This window comes from Hippopotamus amphibius, chromosome 3, assembly GCF_030028045.1.
Source record: "Hippopotamus amphibius kiboko isolate mHipAmp2 chromosome 3, mHipAmp2.hap2, whole genome shotgun sequence".
Lineage (NCBI taxonomy): Eukaryota > Metazoa > Chordata > Mammalia > Artiodactyla > Hippopotamidae > Hippopotamus > Hippopotamus amphibius.
Window position 1 is genome coordinate 145,361,941 of NC_080188.1, and position 25,165 is coordinate 145,387,105.

General features: G+C 48.7%; 1 protein-coding gene across 2 annotated transcripts in view; it reads right to left on the minus strand.

The window, feature by feature from the left end:
- Positions 1-22,537, minus strand: part of ITPKB (inositol-trisphosphate 3-kinase B) — a 99,311-nt gene extending 76,774 nt beyond the window's left edge. Inside the window, exons 1-2 of one of the 2 annotated variants that reach the window (XM_057727911.1) lie at positions 22,267-22,537; positions 18,754-20,890 (exon numbers count right to left, since the gene is read on the minus strand). In XM_057727911.1, the coding sequence (XP_057583894.1) occupies positions 18,754-20,658 (1,905 nt within the window). In that variant the 5' untranslated portion in view covers positions 20,659-20,890; positions 22,267-22,537. Of the gene's footprint in view, positions 1-18,753; positions 20,891-21,017; positions 21,313-22,266 lie in introns of those variants that run through there. The other variant, XM_057727912.1, reaches the window with a different exon arrangement.
- Between the last annotated feature and the right edge of the window lie 2,628 nt (positions 22,538-25,165).

A 25,165-nucleotide genomic window follows, 5' to 3' on the forward strand; every position in this document is an offset into this window, starting at 1 on the left:
ACCACCAGCCTGGGTCACAGAGTGAGGGCAACAAGCAGCAGAGCCCACAGCTGACCCAGATCAGGTAGGTGGCCTGAGCAAAAACCAGACCTTTGTTGTTTTAAGCCGCTGGTTGCGAGGCTGTTTGTTATACAACAAAGCCTAGCTCATCCTGGCTGATACAACAGCTCTGACTTAAAGTAAGAACTACATGGCTGCTGTGAACCCAGCTTGCCGCTAAGGAAACAAGAAAACAGCAAGAGAGGGAAGTGAAGGGTCCAGAGCCAACTGTCTGTCATCCCTTACACTTGCCTTGTCTTCTCATGCTTTCATGCTTGTGAGCATGTGGGTCCTTCTACTCGGAATATCCTCCCCTTTCTCTGCCTAAGTGAATTCCCCCAAAAGTGAACTGAAACAGCACCATCTCAGAGATTTCTCTTCCCAACAACCTCAGATAAGAGTGGCATCTGTCCTGCGCTTCCAACAGGACTCTGAATGGACTTATTCTAAACACACAGATAGTGTGCTAAGCACTTATCACCTGTGTAGGCAGTACAGCGCTGTGGTTACTTGCACAAGCTCTAGAGCAGTGGCTCAACCAGAGGTGATTTGCCCCTCGGGGGACATCTGGCAATGCCTGAAGATATTTTTAGCTGTCACAACCTGGGGGAGGTACTACTGGTCAGGGATGCTATTAAACACCCTACAGTGCACAGAAGAGCCCCCCAAACAAGCTGAAGTTGAGGAAACGTATTCTAGAGTAAGACTATTTGGATTCTTACTCTGACTCTTCTATTACTGTGATTTTAGGCGGGTCACTCAACTCTTCACTCAATACCACCCACATAATAAATAGGGACTTCCCTGGCAGCCAGTGGTAAAGATTCTATGCTTCCACTGTAGGGGGCGCAGTTTCGATCCCTGGTCAGGGAGCTAAGATCCCGCACTCTGTGCGGCGCTGAAATGAATAAATGCTTCATAGATGTTAGGTATTGTCATTTGACTCCTCTAGCGTCAACTGAAAATTTCTAGAGGGTAGGAACTAAGCTTCACTAATATACAGATTCCTACCTGCCAGCACAACTTGGATGCAGTCAGCACATAACAAATGTTTGTGGACTGTGTGAATAAAGAGTTAGTTCACCCTTCCCTGAAAGTTAGCTAATTGCAAATAGCAGATAAAACCCTCTGCCGGATCTCAAGAAGACAACGTCTGTGCATTTAGCAAAACCTCTGCTGGTTTAATGTCAAGTATTTTACTACTTCCAGTTCACTGCAAAGTACTCATGCAAGTATAGTAACTCTCATTAACCAGAATATTTAAGAAATGAGGTCAACACACACACCATCCTGGAAGAATGCAAGTTCATGGGAAATGAGTTTTGTAACAGTGATGCTATCTGGAGAAGTGACTTGAATCAAAATGAACTTCTCACCAATAGCCAGAATACGTTTTATTTATTCAACCTCAAACCAAGTGCAAATATCAAATTTTAATTTGAGCCAGGATGTAACGAGAGTTTTTTTTTTTTTCTTAACTCTATCAAACAAGTTCAAACCAGAAATAAACCTAGATTTTCAAAAAGTACCAAACCAGAAAAGCATTCTGAACAAAACCATGATGTGATTCAGCTCTATCTTTGGTCTTGGGCCCAATCAAAAGACCGCTAAAATGTGCTGGAATATTCTAATGGGCCACGGGGACTGTGTGGAAAGCCTGTAACCACCTACTTTCAGGAGACTATCTCCACTCCCCTGGCCACGCTCAAGGTACACGTGTAAAAATCCTCCGCTCTTTTTCCAAAACTCCTCTAAGCCTACATGGAAAACAATTCCTTCTTTGTGATAGATTGCTTGTACAAATTCACCAAAGGAGATTTTGCAAATATTATACTTCATTATACCAAGGCAGAAACAACCATGTCTTTTCATTTCTTATGACTCACTGACATGAAGATTAAGGATGCTTATTTCATGCACTGTAAAGTCCCATATACATCATTAGGCAGAAAAACAAAAATAAATACACTCTTAAGCAGATGTCCTCTACCCTGCTTCCCAGTGGAGACCAAACCCTCCATCAGGTCCTCAAACTGGTAGCAATTCCATTAAAACTCAAGACCACTTCCTGCCGCAACCCCCAGCCCCCCCCACCCCCCCACTCCCACCCCCAACACAGGCGGCAAAAGGCAAAAAAATCAACAACGCTGTCAAGCAGCCGAGGGTGAAAGGGTACGATTCAGTGCACTTTAAAAATTACTTCAGTCACCACTCTCCTCAGCAGTTTTAAATTATACACACACTTTCCTTTTTTTGTTTAATTAACATAAAAAGGGAAGCATTTCTAGGACCTTCAGTATGACCTTGTTGCAAAATAGCACAGGCCCCGCTGTAGAGACAGAGGGAAGGAGCATCTCGGGGAGGGCGACCTGCTGGGCCACAGCCTTCCAGGAGGCCCAGAGGGAGGCCAGGGAGGGGGCATGGAGACACTCGACAGTTCTTCCTTTGTTTTTCCTTTTATTTCCAGGCCCAACAACACCTTTCCTTAAATACAGCACCCATGAGTCAACCTCGGTGGGATCCTGAGGAGACAGAGCTGATGGTGTGTGGGTGCGCGCGCCCTGGGCCTCCTGTGCACTGTGGCCCCGCCAAGGAGGCGGCTGCTCTGGGTCACCACGCTATTTTGGAGTCAGAGAAGGTTGGGGCAGGAAGAGACTTCAGAGATGACCAACCACCCTCACCCAAAGCCCTGAGAGGGGAAGCTCATGCAAGGGTGGGGGACCGACGCCCAAGGCTTTTGACCCCTGTCCATGTTTTCACAGCATCTCTGTGGAACTTATTTTTTCTAAGCCTGGTCATTTCACCGCGGAGGATATACAGATGGCAGATAAGCGCACGGAAAGATGTCCAACATCATTAGGGGAAAACCAATTAAAACCACAACAAGATAGCCCTGCATAGCTATCGGATTGGCTAGAATAAAAAATAGGAACACCACCGTGTGCTGGCGAGGATTCAGAAAATGGGCATCACTGCTGGTGGGGAACGAACCAGGGCGCCGGCACTCTGGAAAGTTTGGCAGTTCCTTAAAAAACTTCATAAATATGCAACAGCTTAGGACCCAACAACTGCACTTCTGGACATTCAGCTCAGAAAAATGAACGCTCATGGTCACACAAAAACCTGTACGTGAAGGTTCACGGCAGCTCTATCTAAAGAGCCACGTACTGGAAACCACCTAGATGTCCCCTCATAAAAGTGAGACTTTCATGAGAGTCTCCGAAGGCCAAGCGGAGGCTGAGAATTCCAACTTGCACAAGCTAAGGGACCCCTGACTACCTTTGCTCTGTGGTGGCTTCTCACTGCCCCACGTGGCCCCTCCGTGGTGCTTACCGGAGGCCACCTTCACGTGGTGACAGTGCTGTGCTCCTCTCTAAGAAGATGCACAGCATCCTTGGAGCTCACACCCTCAGGTCTCAGCTCTGGCCACGGAGGCAACACACAGAAAAGTCTCTTCTTATAGGTCATGAGCCCCGAGGCAATCTTCTCTGGAAAGCCTGGGCCTCCTGGCCCCCTGCCCCTTTGGAATAAACTTCCTCCCTGTGCTCACTCGGTGTCTCCTAATTTAACTGAAGTCTGTACGCAGGTGATGCAACCTGCTGCATCCACCTCCAATTTAGGTGCTAATGTTGTGTTTGAAATATAAACCCAGGACAGGCTTTTATCTGTGCCACTTGAAAGAGGCCAAAATGCCTGGGGCTGCGCAGTATAACCGAATCCAGGAGCCCATGAAACGAAGAGGCCCGTGACGCCCCCTTTGGGCGGCCTGAGGAAACGGGAGATCAGTGCTCTGTACCTGCAGGGACCCCTGTCCTCCAGCAGTACTGCCCTCTCTCTCTTATGGAAAGAGGCAGGTGAGCCCCCAAGGGCCCCTGGGGCTGCAGGACAAATGCCTGATGCCCTCCCCTTCCCCCTTGGTGAAGGGCTCACTGCCCAGCTCTGTCTGAGCAATGAGAAGCTTTCATTTTTTATTGTCCTTTTGGTTTAGGAGTTCTTCACTTTTCCCCTCCACCGGGCCGGGGGCCGAGAGGCAGCTCCAGAAGCTCACTTCTGCTGTGGTTCCATCTACCGATCTGTGTTTCTGTACAAAGGCCCATTCATTTAGAAGGAGAAGAATTCTCTCTTAGTTCCACCCCTCTGAATAGAAAACTGATCTTGAACCAGACTAAAATGCTTCTCCAGGGCAACTCTCTTGCCCCCCAGATGTAATATGTCCATAGCAACAAGCAACCCTAGTTCCTCAACCATCTCCAAGGCCTGTGGTTCAGACCCCTCACCAGCCCAGCATCTTCCTCTGCACTCCATACAATTAGCCCCCAACTTCCTAAAGCATGGAGCCCAGAACCAAACTCAGCATCCCTCTGCACAGAGCTCCACCCCCTTCCTCTCTCCTCCAGGTGACACATGATGGAAGGAGCAGGGAGCTGGGAGACACTGATGAGTTCAAATCCCAGCCCTGCCACTGGCCAGGTGTGCCCCTGGGACTGCAACCTCATCTGCCTGATCCCCAGTCTGCTCGCTGTAAAAGGAGGAACATAATATATGCCTTGTAGAAACTGAATGAAGTAACTTATGGAACATGCCAGGCACAGAACAGATACTTCAGAAATCATAGCCACTGTTATTTTATTATTGTTGTACAGCCTAAGACTGCTTGGCATTTGTAACAGCTGCACCACCGGCTAATGCACACTGAATTTCGGTTAACATTATAACTCCCAGTGAATTTCACAAGAAATATGGCTGAGCTGAGTCCCCTCCATCCTATCCTTTGTGCAGTTGACTCTGTAAAACCTCTATTCAGGACTTACATTCTCTTTTATAATACCTGGTCATGGAGTCATACTGAACTATTTTCTGAAGTTACTGAACGCTTCTTTCCAAAGTCAGTGTCACATGTCTGCAAACCACCGTCGGAAGCCAGACCAATGATCCCCAGCAGTGTGCCACCTGGGACATTCAGGGCACTTCCCAGCAGGCTAACCCACATCAACCCTCAGGGCCAGCTCCCTTCCTCTGCATCTCCTGGTGAGACACTCCTGCCTTCCCCTGGGGATGTGGTATTTGAGGCCAATGGTGACAGACCAGAAAATCTAGGCCAGTCGAGAATGCCAAAGAAAGGATGCCAGGAAGAACCTCTGACCTGCAAGACGTTGTTCAGCTTCTCAGCATGAACCAGCAGCCCGCAGTAAGGCGGGAGGCAGCTCTCCGGAGGGAGCGGGCTGATTTTTAATGTACAGTGTGATACCGCAATGTAAACAGCATCCCAGACGCTGCTCCATATGGCCTTAGCCTGGGATGGAAACTAATTACCATCCTGTGTGTATTTCCAGGTCAGGGCAATAAGGGAGTTACTGTCCAGCCCACTCACCACTTGGACTGCCTCTGAGGTCAAGGCTGCCACATACTAACAAGTTCTTTTCGTGGTTTCATTTCTCCCAGATGTCAGCCCCTCCAACCCTGCAAAGGGCAGAAGGAGACTGGGGTTTGGGGGGATGTTAGCACAGGCCAGCCCTGAGACCCATCTCTCTAGACGGGTGTGTGGCCCAGTGATGTCACGTGAAGGACCCAACAGTTCGGGGCCTGGACACTCTGCCCAGATGCCTAGTGCCTATCTTGAGGCAGGAAGGTGAGTGTGGACCAGTGGCAGGCAGGAAAGATGCGAACCCCGAGGGCTCACAGCACTGACTGCCGCCCCATATTACAGCCAAGAAGGAAAGAGGGATTTCCACATCCCACATCGACTGTGCAGCAAAGTAGATGCCCGTGTCTGGCAGGAGGGGGTGTCCAAGACCGTGGTGATGTCTGGCCCCAGAACAGTCAGTGCTGCTCAGAGTGTGGGGAGGTGACACTTGTGGCCACACAGCCCCAGCTCCTGCCAGAGTCTGCACAGGCTCCCACAGGCCCCCCGAAGTGTGCTGGTATGCCTGGGTCAATCCAGCTGAGCCCAGCCGCCTGACTGCGTTCTCCCTCCGCACCGCCCTCCACCCTTCCAGCCCTCAGAACAGTTCAGCAGGCCGGTCTGCTAAGCCAGGACAACTGCTAAAAACAGCCATGTGGCTGGGAAGTGATGGGCTCTCCTCTGGGGTGTGCAAAGCAGACTGCAAAGACCACCAGCCTGAGCCTCAAGGCCTCGGTTGGGGTTGCAGTGGAAGAAAGCATCTATCTCTTTAATCTAAGAAAGATCCTGTCTTAATAAGCATGTGCCCAGCCCACTACCAGACACAGCACAGGGAAGCAATGAAGGTCAATTAAATCACATACAAGTTCAAAGACCTCCCTGGCAGGAAGAGCCACAGCTCTACAAAGTGATGATGTTTCTCATACACACACACACACACACACACACACACACACACACACACTCTTCACTGTCTCTCTTATGAGCAACGGTGACTCTAAAAGATGCACCAAGAAAGCAGAGGAGCGAGGGGAGGAAAAGAAGAGGTGGAGCCTTCCTCAACCCCAAAGGCTGGGCTGCCTGTGCCTGGGTGACCTCAGCCAGTTTCCACCTCCAAAACAGAATAAAAAGAGGCTGGTCCCAGGTAAGTAACCAAGCAGCTCTTGCCAAGCAGCTGAATATAATGTATTGTTTTTTAAACTTTAAGCTCTGAGCCCTGGTAACAAAGTGAGGCCTCTCGTGCAACTGAGAAAACATCTTGGAAAAATAAATCCTGCTGCCTATTTTGTCATCCTCCTTCACAACTAATTTCACTTTGGGATGAGGTGGCTGAAACCACTCAGTGAAGGCAAGTTAGTGTCACAACTGGGGAGGAGGGGTCAGAAGAGGGGCTACTTCTATACCTGCCTGTTCTGTGCCAGGTCCTTGAGCCGCAGAATCTCGGTTCATCTTCGCAACAGCCCAGGAGAGAGAGAGGAGTAAACAGGCTCAGAGGAGTGAAGTCCCTGCCAAGGTCTTGGATACAGTGAGAGTACGACTTCAGATATGGCTGGCCTGAGACCCCTCTCTGGCAGACCCTCTAACTTCCTTCCTATACCTACAACTAACATCAGCATCAAAGAGCCTCCAGGCTCCATTTTTTCTTCTATGGGAAGAAGGGCACCAGCAAACAATACTCCCTTGGGGACCCTCGTCACTTTCACCTAAACAAAGAGAATGGTGGACGAATGAGAGCACGGCTGACTCTAAGTCCTCACAGTTGCTCTTTGTTGAGCATTTAGCACATCCAGACACTGTGCCAGGCACTTCACACATGACCTCATTTAAGGCTCACAACCTTAAGGCTGGTATTATCAGCCCCACTGCACAGATGGTGAAACTGAGGTAAGACATTTCCCTAGGGTCACACAATCAGGAAGTGGCAGAGCTTAGGCTCAAACCCAGGACTGTCCTGACTTCACACCAGGGCTCTCTCCCTAGAAGGGTCTACACAACTCCCAGCTCAGCCCCCATTCTCCGCCCCCCAACCAAAGGCTCTTCCAAAGCTTCAGCCTCAGTAGACACTCACTGAGGAGAAGTCCCTCCCAAGTTTTCCTGACCATGTCCCTCTGGTCAACTGGGGTGTGGATAGAGGGTCTGCTGAGGCACCATTTTAGCCTCACAAGAGCACATTTACAGCATAGCCGTCCAAGCACTGCATCTCCTATCCGCTGTGTCACTTTGTGTGGAGTTCAGTGCAGGGCGTTAAGGTTTGCAGAGGAAGGGGGTGACCTCTTCCTTTCCAACCTCCCAGAGCCTTTGGATGCAGAAGAGTCCCTTTGCTTGACCACTTCTAACAGAGATAGCAAACCCCTCAAGGCCTTGACTGTCTTCAGTGGCTGTTGCCCAAATTCAATTCCTCTACTCCCTGTTCCACGACACGCACTGAAGCTTCCTGCATTTCCCATGCCAACACCAATTCATTATTTATTAACTCATATTTAATGAATGTGCTTGTTTAATGGCTAGACAACTTGTTCTTGAATTTCGCAAATCTCAAGTATGTCTGTTGGCATCCACTTTGCCTTAGAGGGCACATCCCCAAGGACAGGGATAGCATCAATTAAGCCATTCTCCTCAGCACAGGCATCTGCAGGCAGAAGCAGTAGATCAATGCCTGCTGTCTGGGCCGCCACGGGGGTGCCACCTCTGCCTCCCAAGGTGGGCAGCCACCAGAAGTGAGGTGCAACTCTGTGCAAGGGTTTCGGGATCTAGCCCAGGGCCCAGCCATACTTAGGAAGTGCCCAGGATAGATCCGCTGAATGCAATGCCTGCTTTAAAAACTCAAGACTTTGCTGAATTCCTCTCTTTCACTTTCCAGGACACAGAAGAGAAAAGCACAACGTGGTATTGGGAAAATCAATGCTCTTGGACTCTGGATGGAGTACAGTCTGCTCCCTCCAGCCTTTCCTCATGTCCATCCCATTCGCATCTCCCTGGACCAGTTAGCAAACCACAGGGGCATGAAGCTTTGTCCACATTCGGCACTGGCCTCGATGGTCACTTGGGCGGGAGGAGGCGCTCCTGAGCAGCTGGAGTAGAACTAGGATGTAATTCTGAATGTCTACTCATCCCTGCATCCCGGCCCCACTGCCACATCCATGCCAGAACTGGCTCTGCTGTGGACATAAACGTTGTTTCTGACAGAGTCCTTAGCAATTTCTCTTTCAGCAACACAGACATGGGAATATCTTGCACTGGTGCAGTGCTTGCCCTCGTCATCCTCTTTTGGGAAAGCTTTGAAAACAACATCATAGGGACTTCCCTGGTAGCACAGTGGTCAAGAATCCGCCTGCCAATGCAGGAGACAAGGGCTCGATCCCTGCTCTGGGAAGATCCCACATGCCGTGGAGCAACTAAGCCCGTGCGCCACAACTACTGAGCCTGCAGTCTAGGGCCTGAAAGCCACAACTAGTAAGTCCCGTGTGCCCTAGAGCCCGTGCGCCACAACTACTGAGCCTACACTTTAGAGCCTACGAGCCACAACTAGCGAAGCCCACATGCCTAGAGCCCGAGCTCCAAAACAAAGAGTAGTCCCCACCCTTGCTGCAACCAGAGAGAGCCCGCTGCAGCAACAAAGACCCAATGCAGCCAAAAAAATTTTTTTAAATAAATAAAAATAAAAACAATGTCATAGTTGTACACCTGAAACTAATATAAGGCAATATTACACATTAATTAAAAAAATAAAATAGATCATTGTTTATTAAGAAACAGTAAGTATATTTAGAGTGTGCATGACAGAAATAAACAAGTGAGTACTGTAAAAATAAAGAGATAACCTGGGGGAAAAGGCAACATCATAATGTTTATAATAAAAAAATTCAAGCGGGAAAGAATGCAGTCTCAAAATGACTCTATAAACACGATCTCATTTGAAATTCACAAAGACCATATTATGTAGGAAGATTATCGATACATCCATCTTTTTTTTTTTTTTTAAACTATAAATTTTTATTCAATATATTTTGGGGGGGGGTACACCAGGTTCAATCATCTGTTTTTATACACATATCCCCGTATTCCCTCCCCCCCTCGACTCCCCCCGCCTCGAGTCCCCCCCACCCTCCCCGCCCCAGTCCTCTAAGGCATCTTCCATCCTCGAGTTGGACTCCCTTTGTTATACAACAACTTCCCACTGACTATTTTACTGTTGGTAGTATATATATGTCTGTGCTACTCAATACACCCATCTTAAAGATGAGGACACCAAAGCCCAAAGAGGCACTTTGAATCTGAGAGTCCTCGTCTTTCCACACACTGCACTCCTAGATTATGCCCAGGAAAGTTCTCAGAGAAGGTCTTACATGTCCTAAATCACTGGAATTAGCAAGATGCTGAATGCTAATGTGTACTTAATGCTGTGACGATGAGGAGGACGATGGTGAAGAGGAGGAAAAAGTTTCAACGATCTCATACAGATTAAAATATCAATTACAACACATTCAGAATGTCCTCTACCTTAGCACATTTTTGTATCTGTAAGGATTTTCCAGTAGTTTCTCAAATCACTGTCTTCCCAACCTCCCAGCTTGAACATATGGCAACCAATTTTCCTACCCTTAGCTCAGCAACCTGGGTCTCAGGATCTGCTGTCCCAACAAAATCTCCTAGCCATTTCTTAAGCTACTGGCTGCAGCTGGATTTTCCACTTGACATTGTTAAGAGATTAAATTGTTTATCTCATTGTCATACACAGGCCTTTTCAGTTTCCTGCTAATAGATTCAGGTTAGATAAGGATTACAGAAGTGATACTCCCTGAGTTCCTCTCCATACCCCAGCCAGTAAGCTTTCCCCATAGTTCTGGGGTATATTTTATTAAACCTGTTCTTCAGATAGCTAACCTGCAAAAAGAAAATCTTACACGCCCATGCATAGCAGAGGATTGGCCAAACACCAGCTCCTACATGACTGTGGAAGGAGCACTTAACATGAGATCCTGTTGAATTATACATTTTACGACTCAGTCATCAATTGCCATAGAGAAGAAGAAAACAAATTGAGCTGAGCCTGGAAAGAATGTCAGCAAAATTGGAAAAACACTCTCTGGGAACCGCCTGGGGGTGCAGGGACCTCCCTGCTAACTGCTGGGGTCCCACCAACTCGCAGCATACCAAGAGAGATTGCAGGGTGAGCTGGTGGATGGCCAGTCACCAGGGAACCAAATCCCTCCATCCCGAGACACGCTGAAGACTCCCCACAGTGAATGAAAATATTGAGCGCTGCTAATATAAAATGTATTACAGCTTCTTCTTGGAAAACAATACAATCAGTTTATTCATTCTGGTTAAATGGATGGGGGTGGGGGGGCAGAATGCAGAAGCCCCATCAAGAGAAGTAAAGAAAGAAAACTGCTGTCACAGCCCCAAAAGCCCAAGGCCAGAGTACCTCATTCCTGCCCTTGGGTGCATTAAGACCAACTTTATAAACAGGAGCAAATGGCCCAGACCACCCACTCGGCAAGTTCTGCCTGGCCAAGGACAGGGCCTTACCCTGCATCATAATGCATATATCACCTCTGGGTTAGGTAAACCCAAATCTGAGTCACCAGGTCAATGGAAATGATCTCAATGCCTTTGTTTGAGATGCTGTATCATTTATTTTCCCTTTCCACCCAGAATCTTACCACAAAGGTAAAATGTTAGATTAACAGGATAACAGTGACCTTCAAGAGGGCAGAGTCTCTTCAGTTGAATATTCATCACCACCAGGTTGAATAAGAAGTTTTTTTCTACTTATTCTGAGATGGGAAAATAAAATCATATCCTCCCCCTCCACACTCCCTGCCCCCCTCCCATTAAATCATACATAACAGGGTTTGGAGGCGGGGACGAAGGGGAAGCTGGGATGAAGTGAGAGAGTAGCATAGACATATATATACACTACCAACTGTAAAATAGATAGCCAGTGGGAAGTTGCTGTATAACAAAAGGAGAGCAACTCGATGACGGGTGATGCCTTAGAGGGCCAGGACAGGGAGGGTGGGAGGGAGTCGCAGGAGGGAGGGGATACGGGGATATATGTATAAATGCAGCTGATTCACTTTGGTGTACCTCAAAAGCTGGTACAAGAGTGTAAAGCAATTATATTCCAGTAAAGAGCTTAAAAAAATCATACATGACTATGAACTGCAGAGGTCCACTCTGCTTGCTTACTGACTGTAGCGCCTACTTTTTGGTTACTTGTAAAACTTATCAGCTGGTTTGGAGCAAAATGGAAGTAACCATCTCAGGAAATAAAAAAATGTAGTATTGACTACGGGCCTGAAGAGATCCCTTTTGTTGAATGGATTTCCATTAAGTGATATCAAGTCAATAAAATGCCCAAATAAAGCTCAACGGAGGGGAAAGATCAGATCTCTACGAGTGAATTCTTCATGGAACTGTTGAGAAACACGCCAGACAAGTTAGTCAAAAGCCTGTGTGTTTGGTTTACCAGTGAAATGACTGTAAATCATCCCTCATCAGAAAAGGCCTGGAGGGCCCTGCCTTCCCGTGAGAAACATCAGAGTGGTCTCCCCTGCTCAGACACTCTGTGAGAAGGTGTCATCACCGCCCTTGTTCCCTGAGGCCTGTATTGGTCTTTGAGCCCCAATCCCATAACGGAACCAAAGGAAACTACACTAGGACCCAGAGACAGAAGGTAAGGCCAGCTGTCTTCTCAACGGTCCATGAAATACACTTCAGGAAGCTGTCGTGATCCCACAATAGCACGTGAATTCACAGGTAGCCTGTGAATACCGGTCTCTGAGAAATCAATTTCATTCCAGCATTTAAAAAAAAATTTTTTTTATTGGAATATGGCTGTTTTACAATGTTGTGTTAGCCTCCACTGCACAACAAAATGAAGCAGCCACACACATACAGGTATCCCCCTCCCTTTTGAACTTCCCTCCCATTTAGGTACCACAGCGCATTAGGTAGAGTTTCCTGTGCTGCACAGTATGTTCCCATCAGCTGTCTATTTTGTACACAGCATCAATAATGCATATGTGAGGCAGAATCATTTTCCAAGGATCGTACTGGGATGAAAGTGGCACCTAAACAAAATCCTAGAGTTGCTACCGAGCATTTCTTCCAAGGGGCCCAATGAATTTTCCAGACACTGCCTCATCAGTACTCAAGATGTCTCCCAACTCCACCTCCACTAACATTAATTGAGCCTCTACTATGTTCCAGGAGCCATTCGAGGCACTTTTATAAACAGGGCATCCCTGAACCCTCATCCCCCACACCGTGAGATCATGCCTACTCTCCCCATTTTTCAGAGGGCTTGCAGGCCATGTGCAGACTGGAATTTCACCCAGGTCTCCTCAACCCCGGTCCACCACTGCCTCCTGCCCCCATGGTGGAAAGGTCACAGAATAAGCAGTGAGCTTGCCTTCATTGTTCTTTTTCCCCTTTCTTTGTTCCTCATCTTCCAGATGACTCAACAGTTCTTTTATGGGTCGATAATGCAGCAGAGCTACTGTCTGTCATTCATTCATTCACCCATTCCTTTAACAAGCATTTCAAAAACACAACCTATGTTTAGCCAAGGTGGATCTCCACAGGTGAGAAAGGAGTTTATCCAGTAATGAAGTGTTTTAAGTGAAAAGAAGAATGTAAACGTGACTGTATTTAATACCCTCTGGCCTTGCTTTCCTCATCTGTAAAATGTGGATGCTGCAGGAAATGAACTCTAAAGCCTCTTCCAGACTCAGATGTATATTATGATAATTGTGTAGGTTATAGAAAAGATTTTATTTTTTAAATTCTCATGAGAGAGGCCTAACTTCCTAATGAGATCATGCTTATATTTATAATGTCTTTTAGCCCAATTCAGGAGACCTGAATTGTCTTTAAAATAATTCACCCCGGAAAAATGAATGACCAGATGTCTGGGGGAACCACAGCGAGATAGCTGATAGCAGAACTACAGCAAGTCGAGTTTGACCACAGGGTCATGGGTTAGCAGACTCTTCCATACCGCCAAGGTGGCCTCCACGGTCAAGCAGACTGGACCCACGGGTCTGAAGGAATGCTACAGTGCTGAATGTTTCCATGTGGTTGAGGCCACACAAGTACCACAGCCCTTAGTTAACTAAGTTAATAGTATGCAACAACAGGAGGGCACACAGTCACAGGAGAACTGGACATACAGAATCACAAATATCCCCATGAGACAATGGCAGCGGGCATTCCTGGCTTTTCATGTTACCAAAAAGTTCATGGTTGGGTTTGGTGTGACTTTGTAAACAATGAGCTCCCCGATTCATGAAAAATACATCATTCACAATGTCATTTCCACTCAGTCAGGAAAAAAATCGTTGCAAAGCATACCTGTCATGGACAGGAGGGCACAATGTGTATAACCTACAATGCCAAGACTTCATCTCTTACCAAAACCCATAGACCCTCCCACAACACAGGGTGGAAGGGTGTGTCCACAACACAGTTTAGAAGAGTTCATGAGTTAACCCCCAATCACTGATTACCTGAAGTCTACAAAGTTTTTTCGACCAAGATATAACATTCTTTCCATTAAATACGGTAAAATTCTACCTTTAGATAACTAAGTTGAAACCTGACAAAATAAAATAAGCCTAAACAATGTTATCAATGCTCCTAGGCATATAAATAAACTACAGGGAACTAATCTAATCTGTAACTGCATTTAACTGGTATGTGCCAACAAAATCAGAAAAGTGACTCGGTAGCAATTCGGCGCCAAAAACAAAAGTTCTGAAGATGCTTTATGTAACACCTGAAATACATTTCTCTAAAAGCAGAAACCAGCCAGTTTAATATGTTTTTCCTATTAAACCTAAAAGCCAGGTAAACCTTGAGCTGTGTTTTTGTGATGCCTAAACACCAATCCCTCTTTTTCTCTGTACCCCACCTTTATTGGAAAGGATTTTAAACTGGATGAATTACCTGTATCTTTGATAAAATAAGGTCTTTGAAATGATGTTTTGGCTCAGCCTAAACAAAACCTCAGTTTCCAAGCTTAACTATCTGAGGAGGCCGAAGCCCTTAGATAACAAGGCATTTTTCACTTTTCAGGTTAATGTGCTGGTATCCTACCAGCACAGTCTCTAATATCAATCTAAACATTAATGAGAATCTTGGGTATTGTACTGATTTATTTTGATGATACTTTTTTGATGTGAAATTACAAAGAACCATTCTTCCAGTTAAGAAAGATGAGAGGCAGATCAATTAATGGGACTTAAGGAAAACCACACAATGAAATGTGCCCAGTTTCAGCCTCAACTGCCTGAGGTCCACACCAAAGAAATCTTGTCACATTTCCAGACCCCCTGATACCGTACTTCACATATAGCAGGTTTCGAATCAAATGTCTGGAATTATATAGTCAGAGAGAGTTAGAACTCTACAGGCCCCCATGAGATCAGATCATCCTCACACAGAACGCAGGTTTTAAAAGGAATCTGAACCAGAGCTGCAGCCCTTGGGTCCCTTTACCTCTCTGAATCTTGGTTTCCTCCTCCCTAAACAGATCAGAATAATACCCAGAACTTCACATAAATGACTTGGGGTCCTTCCAGATCTGAAAGGTCCTGAGGCCTTTCCAGAAAGATCCTCACTGCACACCTGAGGGGGAAGGGTGCCACATCTTAAGAAAACAGCATATGCAACCTGAACTCAGTAACCCCATAAATCTGGGCCTTCAGTATTCTCTTCCAGAAAGGAATTTCCCACTTAAAAGTACTTACCACTAGATTCATTTTTTTTTTTAGTATCCCTTTAAGGGTTTTACATTTTAACTGGGTTTACCCTCAAATAAAAATTTCACACTTTAAAAAACCACATAAAACCATTTTAAACTGTTCATTTTTTTTAACCATGTATATTAGTTTTTTACTTAAAAAGAGACAACAAAACTAGTCAACACACAAAAAAGGTAAAGGAAACAGAATTCCAATGGCCCTGAAAAAATAGTAAGCACCAAGAAGGCAAGGATTTTGTATTGTATTTCTTGATGTGTCCCCCAGGTAACTAGGCTAGCAATTTGTTTTGGTTTTGGTACACGTGACTGATGTTACAATTTTGGAATAAATCAATAAAATCTATTTTTTAAAGTAAGATGAATACTTATTTTAATTTAGCACTTTAAACCTGGTGTTTCAACGGCCCAGTTACTTTTAAATGGAATAACAAAGGGAGGTCAAGCCCTGTTGATTAGTTTCTAGTTGTCTTCCAGAACAAGAGAGAAAACCATTCTTCCTCAGTGCAATTCGCTTCTGTTCAGATCTCAGAAAACAGTAAATGTGAACATGCCTGAATTTAAGCCACTGAATGCAAGGTGCACAATACAACTATTTCTGAGCAAATTTCAAACATCTGATCCTTTATAAACAGACACACAGGTGCAAAAACTTGGAACATTCTATTTCAGAGACAGGCATATCTGTCAGGCTCATCTGAAGCCTGAAGCCATAGGAAAGGCCTGAAGCACTTTGCATACAGCTCCTACCCATGGAAGCAAATGAGCAGAGGCGCTTCTCTTTCAGTAAAAAGGCCTCTGATAATTTGCATAATCTAAATGGCTAAATAAGTTTCAGAGTGCATTTCCAAACAACTTGCTTTTCACTTTGTTTTTAACTACAGGGACGTCTCTGAGTTCCCCTACCCTGATGCTGGGACTTCTTGCAGGGATGAGCAAGGAGGGAGGCCAGGCAGCAGGAGACCTTCACCCAGCAACCAGGTTTCAGGCTTTGCAGGGCTATCACCTCTGCCTGCACCCAACGTCACACACCATCATCCCTCCGCAGGAGCAAAGAACTGCCGCATGAGGCCTGACAGCTCTAAACTAACTGCGCAAAGACAGAGCAGCCCAGAAAAACGTTCTCAGTCATGGGGCTGAAGGTCAGGGGTTGGTTGTGTGACCAGAAGGCTGAACACACAGTTTCCAACCTGTGTGTGTGAGTGGGCTGCTGGGAGTATGTGTGTGAGGGTGAGGACGGGTGAGGACAGGTAACCCTGAGTGCCATGCAGCAGTGTAGACAGAAGAGGCACAGTCCAGAGAAGGGGACCAAGTATTAACATTGTAGAGCCTCAAACAGTGCCGGCTCGGGTTTTCTCTGTAAAACAATGAACAGCCCAGCTAAAAGGCCCAATCAATCAAGTTGTCTGGCCTTCCGTAGACAAAATATCAATCTCAGGTAATCAAGTGACTTTTGACCCAACGAGCAGATGTTTCAGTGTCACAGATAAGGCTCCACAGTAACAATCTGTACAAGAAAAAGAAAACTGAGCTTATCGTGCAAGCACTCAACCAAAAGCCCAAAAGTCCCTAGGATCCCATAATTTCCAGTTGGTTACCCACCCATCTCCCCCGACACACACTCCCCATCAGCCTGATGCGACCAGAGAGTGAGGCTGGCAGGGACTTTTTCCCTGGCCCTACTCTGTGGGTGTCTGAAATCTTGTTTAAAGGAGGGAGGTAGGCTGGACAACGGGCAGGCCTCATTTCCACCTCTGGACCCGTTTGCTACCTTGACACCACTCAACCCTCTGGTTTCTCAGCTGGCATCCCTCTGGCAAATGAAAAAAATTATCACCTGTCATTATTTATCTCCCCTTTAGCTCACTTCCAGACAAGAGCCCTTTTCAAACGTCAGGACACACAAAATAATTTGAGAGTCAGCCAATGGGAGCTGCTAATCCACCACTAGAAAGGGCAAATGGAAAGTTGGAGAACAAGTGAAAACAACTTGGCTGTGCCAGCTACACTCCAGGGTTTAAAAAGCCAAAGTGGGGAGTGGAACAGAGGACCATCTCATAGACCTTTAATTGTGGGCAAGAAGGCAGAGAAATCTGGGCCATACCTTCAGTGAGAAGCATTTTCCACCTACCCTTTACCACCATCCGTCCCCTTCCAGGTGAACCATCCCTCCTCTAAAGATGCTGTGCCCATGCCAGATGCCCTGTGCTGGCCACAAAATGCCAGGCTGACTGGGGCCAGATTTTGCATACACATTTGCCTCCGCATCATCAACAGAAAGCAGAGTCTCATGAAAAGAATTGCCTGGTCTTCAAAGATTCAGACTGTGATTTCTGAAGTGGGAGTCTGACAGAAGCACGCTTCGGAGTCCAAAATACCTTAGAGAAGAATGTAGAGTAGAAATAAAAAGTTCTCAGTTGCTGTGGTTTAAGTTACTGAGGTACAGTGAATAGTACTTGATATTCAAGATTAAATCGGAAGACTACCTACTACAATAAAATGCAGACTTTCCCCCAGGGTAGCACAAGAACCCCTCACACGCTGAGCTGAACGAGGAAATTCCCCAGACTCTGGAAAAGCTAAGAGAAAGTCCAGACCTTTTCAGAAGCGCTAGCTTCAACTCTTACGTCTTCCGTACAATGCTCTGATCCTCCGAAGAGTGAAAACAGCCTAGGACTGAGAAGAACTGTGTACAGAAATAAACCCCTGTCTACCGCCACAGCCAGAACAAGATGTCAGTGTGCTGAATCACAACAGATGCACTTGAAGATGTACTTGAAATGTACCTAGACCAGCCAACGAGCATATCCACGAGAAGGTATCTACCTATGGATATCACCCAGATGCTTATCTCAGGCAATTCAACCTAATATAATATTCTGTTATTAAAGAATCTGTCTGCTTAGCTCAAAGCATGATTTTCATTTTTATTCATACATCAAACTGTATCTTACTTTTGCTGGCCCCACAAACAGTGCAAGGTCCAGACAATTTACTGAGGCTAGGTGGTTCTTCACCCAAAAGACAGGCCACAACCACATCTACAGGTTTCAGGGCCCTGTCACAGAATCACATCACTCACTTTCCTGGCCTACTAGCAGAGCCTGAGTTAATTCGATGACATCCTTGTCAGTTTTCCTCTGCCTAAATGAATCAGGGAAGTGTTTCACCTGATCAGACAAAAGCTACACTCAGCAGCTCTGTTCACTATCTTTGGCGCTTAATCAGGAAGCTTTTGATAACACTCATGAATATTATCTTCCCTAGAAGTGAGTGGTGACCTACCAGAGGTACCTTTAAAAATCTCTTTTAAGATGTACATGGCAATAACAATGGAAGTGACTCCAATTCGCTGTCCAAGCTACAAAGTGCATGGCCAGTGCCTTAGGCATCTGCCCAGCAAACACACTTGGAGAGAACTGTAAGTTGTGACTGCCCCAGGGCCCTGGTCAGAGTCTTCCTGACTCAGTAGAAAGTAAGAAAAAGAGGCACATGGGCATGAAAGCAGCGCAAGTTCTAAAAAAAATCTCAGGGCAAGACATACCACTCTGGGCTTCTGCTGGTCCAGCGTATGCAGGAAGGCAGAGTTGGGGTCCAGGCAGCGCTCGGGGTCACTGGAGATGTCCTCCTCTGAGTCCTCATAGGAGGAGGAGAAGCCAGTGGAGGAGGCAGAGGAAGAGGACAGTTTCCTCAGCGGCAGGCTGCCCAGAGGGCTTCCCTGCACCTCCTCCAAGGCCCCATCCTCCTGGGCACCCATGTCTGTAATGATGACGGCAGGGATACTGCTTCGGCTGCAGGCCTCTCCCAGGGAAGGCTTGTCCTTCTGATCCGGGGAGAGCCGCTCTGGGCTGGGGTGGGCATCTCTGTCCTGAGGCTGGCTTCCCCAAGTCCCCTCAGATTGCACCCTTGTGCCACACGTCCAGGCCAGGCTAGCTTCTTCCATGGGGCCCAGCCAAACCCTGGAGCTCCCAGGCTGCACACCCACCCTGCCCTCAGGAAGGCACTGAGGTTCCTTCAGATCTTTTGCTGCTTTCCAACAGGGCAAAGGCGCCAGCATTCCGCCAGAGGGAATTCCCGCCGGCACCTCACAGGGCCCTGGCTGCGCTGGGCTGCTGCCCGCAAGCAAGCCCAACGTCGGAGACCCTTCATCCACTCCGTTGGAGCACAGAGGTGCCTCCCTGGCCCCACTCTGGGTCCCCTCAGGGCCTACAGAGCCCAGGTGTCCAGGCTGCCTGCACCAGCTCGCGGCCTCGGAGGGCTCCGCCGGAATTTGCGCTTTCACAGTCCTGTCCTCTGGCCTTTCCTCCGCTTCAGGCGCCCCGGAGCCCGGCCTGCCACCTGGCAGATTTCCTCTCCCCACCTTCCCAGGGGGCTCTCCACTGCCGGGCCCGCCCCTCTCTGGGGCTGGGCTTGTCTCACTGCCCAGAGACTGCCCCTGACTCTTGGCCAGGGCCTCCGGGGAAGGCACACCCCCAAGCTCACAGGCCCTCTCAGACGTCTCGATGCGGGAAGGGTCCTGGGGATGGCGTGGCCCCATGGATGTGGCTCTCGCTGCCACTTCTGTGGCTATCGTTAAGTTCACTCCGACCAGCCCCAACGAGGGAGCTTGGTAGTTGTGAGTTCCCAAAGGAGGAGACACCCTCTTGTCAACTTCCATAGCAACGGGTGAGCCACAGTGGGGTCTGGCCGGAACCCCCTTCTCCATTTTCACCGAAGCGCCTGAACCCTTAGCCCCTGATCCTGACGGGGCGGCAGGGCAGGGGAAAGGTCCTACTCCCCCCGTGTCCTTCGAGAGGCATACGCTGGGCGTCCCTCCTCTTCTCCCGGAGTCGGCCTCTGAAGTGTCCGGACATTGTTCCCCCCAGGACTTTGTCCTCCGCTCCTCGCTCTGGGCCAGGACCCTTCCTGGGGGCTGACTGATGCTGCGGAAGGGGCATGGGGAGGGCGAGCGAGCCCTGCCCAAACGCGGGCTGCGGGGCGCTTGAGTGGCGGAGCTCTGCGCCTGGATGTGCGCCTCGAACATGCCCACTTTCTGATTCACCTGCACATTCTGCAGCTCGCGCTGTAGGATTCGAAGCTTCCTCTTGGCCTCCTCTGGCCCCGGAGGGGAGAGGGTACCAGTGGTCCCCACCGGCTGCCCTTCCCCTCTTAGGCGACCCGCCCAACTCGGGCTCCCCACGCTGCTGCCGTCGCTGCTACTGTTCAGCCTGCGCCGGCCACTCCGCCAGCCCGGGGGGCTCCCGGGCTCCTCCGGCGAGAACGAGTCGGCTGGGGGGAACAGGAAAGAGGAGCCACTCCCGGGGCTGAAAACGCTGCCGGGGCTCAACACGGCCCTCCCCGGCGGCGGGGGCGTCTCGCTGCTGCTGGGCCCGGGGCCGCCGCCGCTCTTCGCCTGGTTGGCGCTATTCATGATCACCAGGCTGTTGAGCGCATAGCAGTACATAGCCATAGTACTGGGGCCGCCGCGCCGCCCGCCGCCGCCGCCGCCGCCGCCGCCGCCGCTCCCGTGCCGGCTCCGCCGCCGGCGCCTCCTCTTCCCGCGGCTCCCGGCTCCCGGCTCAGCCCCGCAGGCCCGGCGGCCGCGGCTCCGCGCGCAGATGGGGCGGCATGGCCTGGGCGGAGGGCGGAGGGCAAGACCGCGGGCTCAGCCCCCGCCCAGAGTTCCATAAACAACAGCGCCGCTGCGGAGACACAAGAAGAAAAGTCAGGACCCCAGAGGGCGGGCGTGGGGGACGGCTGGGGGGCTAGGATGGCCCCGGCCCGCGGAACCCCAATCTGTCGGGGATCGGGTGCCAGTGGATGTCTTACCTACAGGGACTGTGCGGCACGAAGAAGACACGGACCCCGGGAGGCCTCGGTTGCCAGCGCGGTTGTGGGTGTGCGTTTTCCGAGTGCGCTCCCACCCCTCGCCCCAGATTGTGATGCGCTTGAAAGTCCCTTCAAATTCCAAATGCTAAGAGCTGTCTCCAGAGCCACGCGGACGGGCGAGGGACGATGTGCAACTACTTGATTCCTAAGCGGGCTCTGTGCGGAGCGCGGCAGATTCCGAGCTGAGAGTGAGGGCACCCCCTCCACCGTCTCTGGGTGCCCTCGGCTTTGCCAACACTGGTTATATCGGGTATAACGGGGCAGCCCTCCCCCCCCCCCCCACTGCCGCCCCTTGGGCTTCAGGATCTCCTCCCTCCACCCTCTCTGGCTATCAGGGACCGACTCGGAGGGAGCCTGCGCTGGACCTGCCTTCCCCGGCCGCTGCCGGGGCCCGGGTCTGGGAAGACCCCTGCGTGCCTGCCCTTTACCTTCCTAACCCTGGCCTCGGTGCTGGGTCCCAGGCCTACGACGGCCTGCGCGCGCGGCGGGGCCGCAGCCTAGGCATTTTTCAGCACTGGCTTTGTCGCCAGTCCCCAAACAAGTGTGTTTTGTGAGTGTGGGCGCTGCGCGTGCCCTGTACCGGAACCAATGCTCGCCGCCCCCCCCACCCCATCGCCCCCCAAGGAGGGGTGTGTGTGTGTGTGTGTGTGTGTGTGTGTGTGTGTGTGTGTGTGTGTGTGTGTAAGCGCGCGGACAGAGAGTCCGCGCTCCGCACACCCTGTGCCCGAGGACGCGGCTGCCTCTGCTGCCTCCGGGACCCGCGCCCACTCCGAAGGACTCAGGGTGTGCGTGGCTGCAACCAGGCGGGAGCCGGGGCTCTGCAAACCTCCCGGGGCCCCTCTCTAAGCCCCGCGGCGGCGCGGCCGAGTGCAGGGCTTCTCCGCATCCTGGGCAGCCTCGCCGGGCGCCAAGGCGGCCGCCCGGCGGCCCAAGCCCGTGGACGCCCGCAGCGCGCCGGGGAGGCGGTGGGGAGCCCGGCGGCGGCCCGGAAGGCAAGCAGGAGAAACGCCGAAAACTCGCCACTCCCTCCTCTCCACGCCACCCTCCGCAATCAAACCCCCTCGCCCGGCTCCGCGGACCCCCTCTCTGCGCTTTTTCAGAACCCGGAACCCTCAGATTCGCTCCAGAGCCGAGAGCGAGGGGAAAGGGAGTTCGGAGGCGAGAGCCATTAAAAAGCCGCCAAACTTACCTGCAGTTTCTCAGACTCCCGGGTCCTGTGCAGACTACAGGGCCCGGGGACGCAGACCTCGTAGGAGAAAGATGGCTCTAAAAGTAAAAAACCTCGGAAATGGTTTCCTCGCTCCTTTTGGAAGACAAAAACAGGGGGAAGTGGGAAAGAAGAGGGAAAGCTCCTCGGCAGGGGCCGGCGATCCGAACCCAGGCGACGCCGGCCGGCCCTGCACGCCCTTCTGGGCCGTGGAGATACTACCCCTGTCAGTGTCTGCTCCTGGCTACTTCAGTGTTTGTTCAATGTGAGATTAAAAAAAAAAAAAAAAAAAAGTTGGGGCGGCGCGGGGGGAGGGTTGGGGGTGGAGGAGGGAGGAGGGAGAAAGGCGGGGGTTTGGGGGAGGAAAGCAGGAAGGAAGTTGTGAGCCTGTCTGGGGTTGAACTCAGCGGAACAAGTTTTTCTTTTCTTCTTTTTTTTTTTTTCTATTGCTTGGCAAGACCGAGGGAGGGAAACACTTAAAAAAAAAGTTTCCATTGTTAGCTAACAACAAAAAAAAAAACCTTTTAACTTCTGCGGGTTAAAGATATACGATCCATTTTCCACCCCCTCCATCGAGCCTCGCTGATGGCTAGCTTTATGAAACTTTTTTTGAAAAATGTTTTTAATAAAGTTTGTGCATTTTAAGCAAAGCGAATCATGGGGACCCTTTTAACATTTAAAACGGGCTAAAACGGTTTGTGTTCTTGTACACAAATATGCAAATTCGAAGAAGGTACTTTGTGAGCACCTCCTTGCAGAGTTGCAGATTTTTAAATGCATCACAGTTGTATTTTGGAAGACTGGTCGGGCTGTGAGCCGTTGATGGTTTTGCAGTGCAATTGCTAGTTGTATAAACACGCCTTTGCATTGCACATTTTTCTATTACTAAATGCTCACAGCAAATGTGACATTGGCATATTTTTGCACTTAATTCTCAAAGTTATTTTAAGAACAAGAATAGTCCTGGAACTAAGAAAGCCTGAGACCCCTTACTCAGTCTCCTGCAGCTGGATCATTTTCGAGAGACTTTTTGCCCCACCATCAGCAAATGCTATTGGGCAGGGATCTTACCCCATTTAAGCTCTGGTGCTGCAAGTGTGTTTTGCATAATTCCCTAAATCCTAAACTACAGCATTTAGTGGAAAAAGGGAAAACACAGCTGCCAGGCTCAGGAAATGTAAAACTCTAAAGCCTGAATCAGTCCTAATAGTCCTATTAGCTAAAATTTAGATGGAAATTTTGAGTTTGCTTGTGGCAAACCCATCTCTTGCTTGTTTAGGTAACAATATTGTTTAAGTGAGAAAAGCAGCCTGCTGCTCCATCAGGAAAAAACTCATGTTAAATCTGAAACCAAGAGATCTTCTAGCTAAGAATTCCCAAGAATGAGACACTGGTGAGTTCTACTTGTTTTTTAACATGCTATGTTGAAAAGTCTGAGCCTGATTCCTCTCCCACCCCCATGGGGCTAAATAAAAAGAGCCCACTGATTGACTTTGGTGTACCTCAAAAGCTGGTACAAGAGTGTAAAGCAATTATATTCCAATAAAGAGCCTAAAAAAAAAAAAAAAAAGAGCCCAGAGTTTATTTAGGCATTGACTCCGGACTTGGTCAGTTGCTAAGGCAGAGAAGCCAGCCCTACCCTTGCCCCTAATTCACTAGTGGCAAGAAACAGGAGCTGCCAGTTCCCAGGAGACCCAATCCGTGGAGTTTACTTCCATCACAGGAGACGCAAACACCTATGTCAGGTGTCATGTTGGAAACAACTAGAGGACCTAGCAATGCATACAGTGAACACAGAATTTTAGCTTTCCAGCCTCTGGGAACTCTCCTGTCACTTCACAGCAGGACATCATTGGCCACCCCTAGAACTGAGAAGTTCAGGCTTTCTGAATGTACAATCAGCCTGAAGAGTTCTTGCTCAAAGCAAAGCCAGCAACTGGTCAGGTGTGGTATGCAGAAGGGATTCCTGCCTTGGGCTGGTGGTAGAACTAAATGATAGCTCTAACAGTCTAAAATTCTAACTGTGCTACCAAGGCCAGCAGGGATTGGGGAAAAGATGGAGCAAAACCCATATCTGGAAGCCAGCATGGTTGGCTTGAATCTTGAAGCAGAATCTAGTTGCCTTCTGTGATTTTAAATGAACAAAAGAAAAAAATTATATAGCACATTATTATCCAGGCACTATTCTAAGCACATTATAAATATACATTTCGATCCTTATAAAAACCCCATTAGATACATACTGTTATTATCCCCATTTTATAAATGAAGAAATTAAAGCACAAAGCAGTAAGCAATTTGCTACATCTATTCAATATGTACTGGAAGTCCTAGTCAGAGAAATTAGATGAGAAAAAGAATTAAAAGGCATCCAAATTGGAAATGAAGAAGTAAAAACTGTATTTATTGACAACATGATTGCCTATGTAAACTATCCTATGGAGTCTACAAAGAAACTACTAGAACTAATAAGTGACTTTAACAAGTGTATTAGTTGCTAGGGCTGTTGTAACAAAGTACCCTAGACCGAGTGGCTTAGACAATAGAAATTTATTTTCTCACAATTTTGGAGGCAAGAAGTCTGAGATCAAGGTATTGGTAGGTTTGGTTTCTTTTAAGGTCTCTCTCCTTGGCTTTTAGATGGCCATCTTCCCCCTGGGTCTTCACATGGTCTTCTCTCTATGTGTGTCTATGTTCTAATTTCCTCCTCTTGTAAGGACATCAGTCATATTAGATTAGGACCCACCTAATTTTAACTAAATTACCTCTTTAAAGACCGTATCTCAAAATACAGTCACATTCTGAGGTACCAGGAATTAGGACTTCGACGTGTAAATTTTAGGGTACACAATTCAGCCCATAACAACAAGGTTGCTAGATA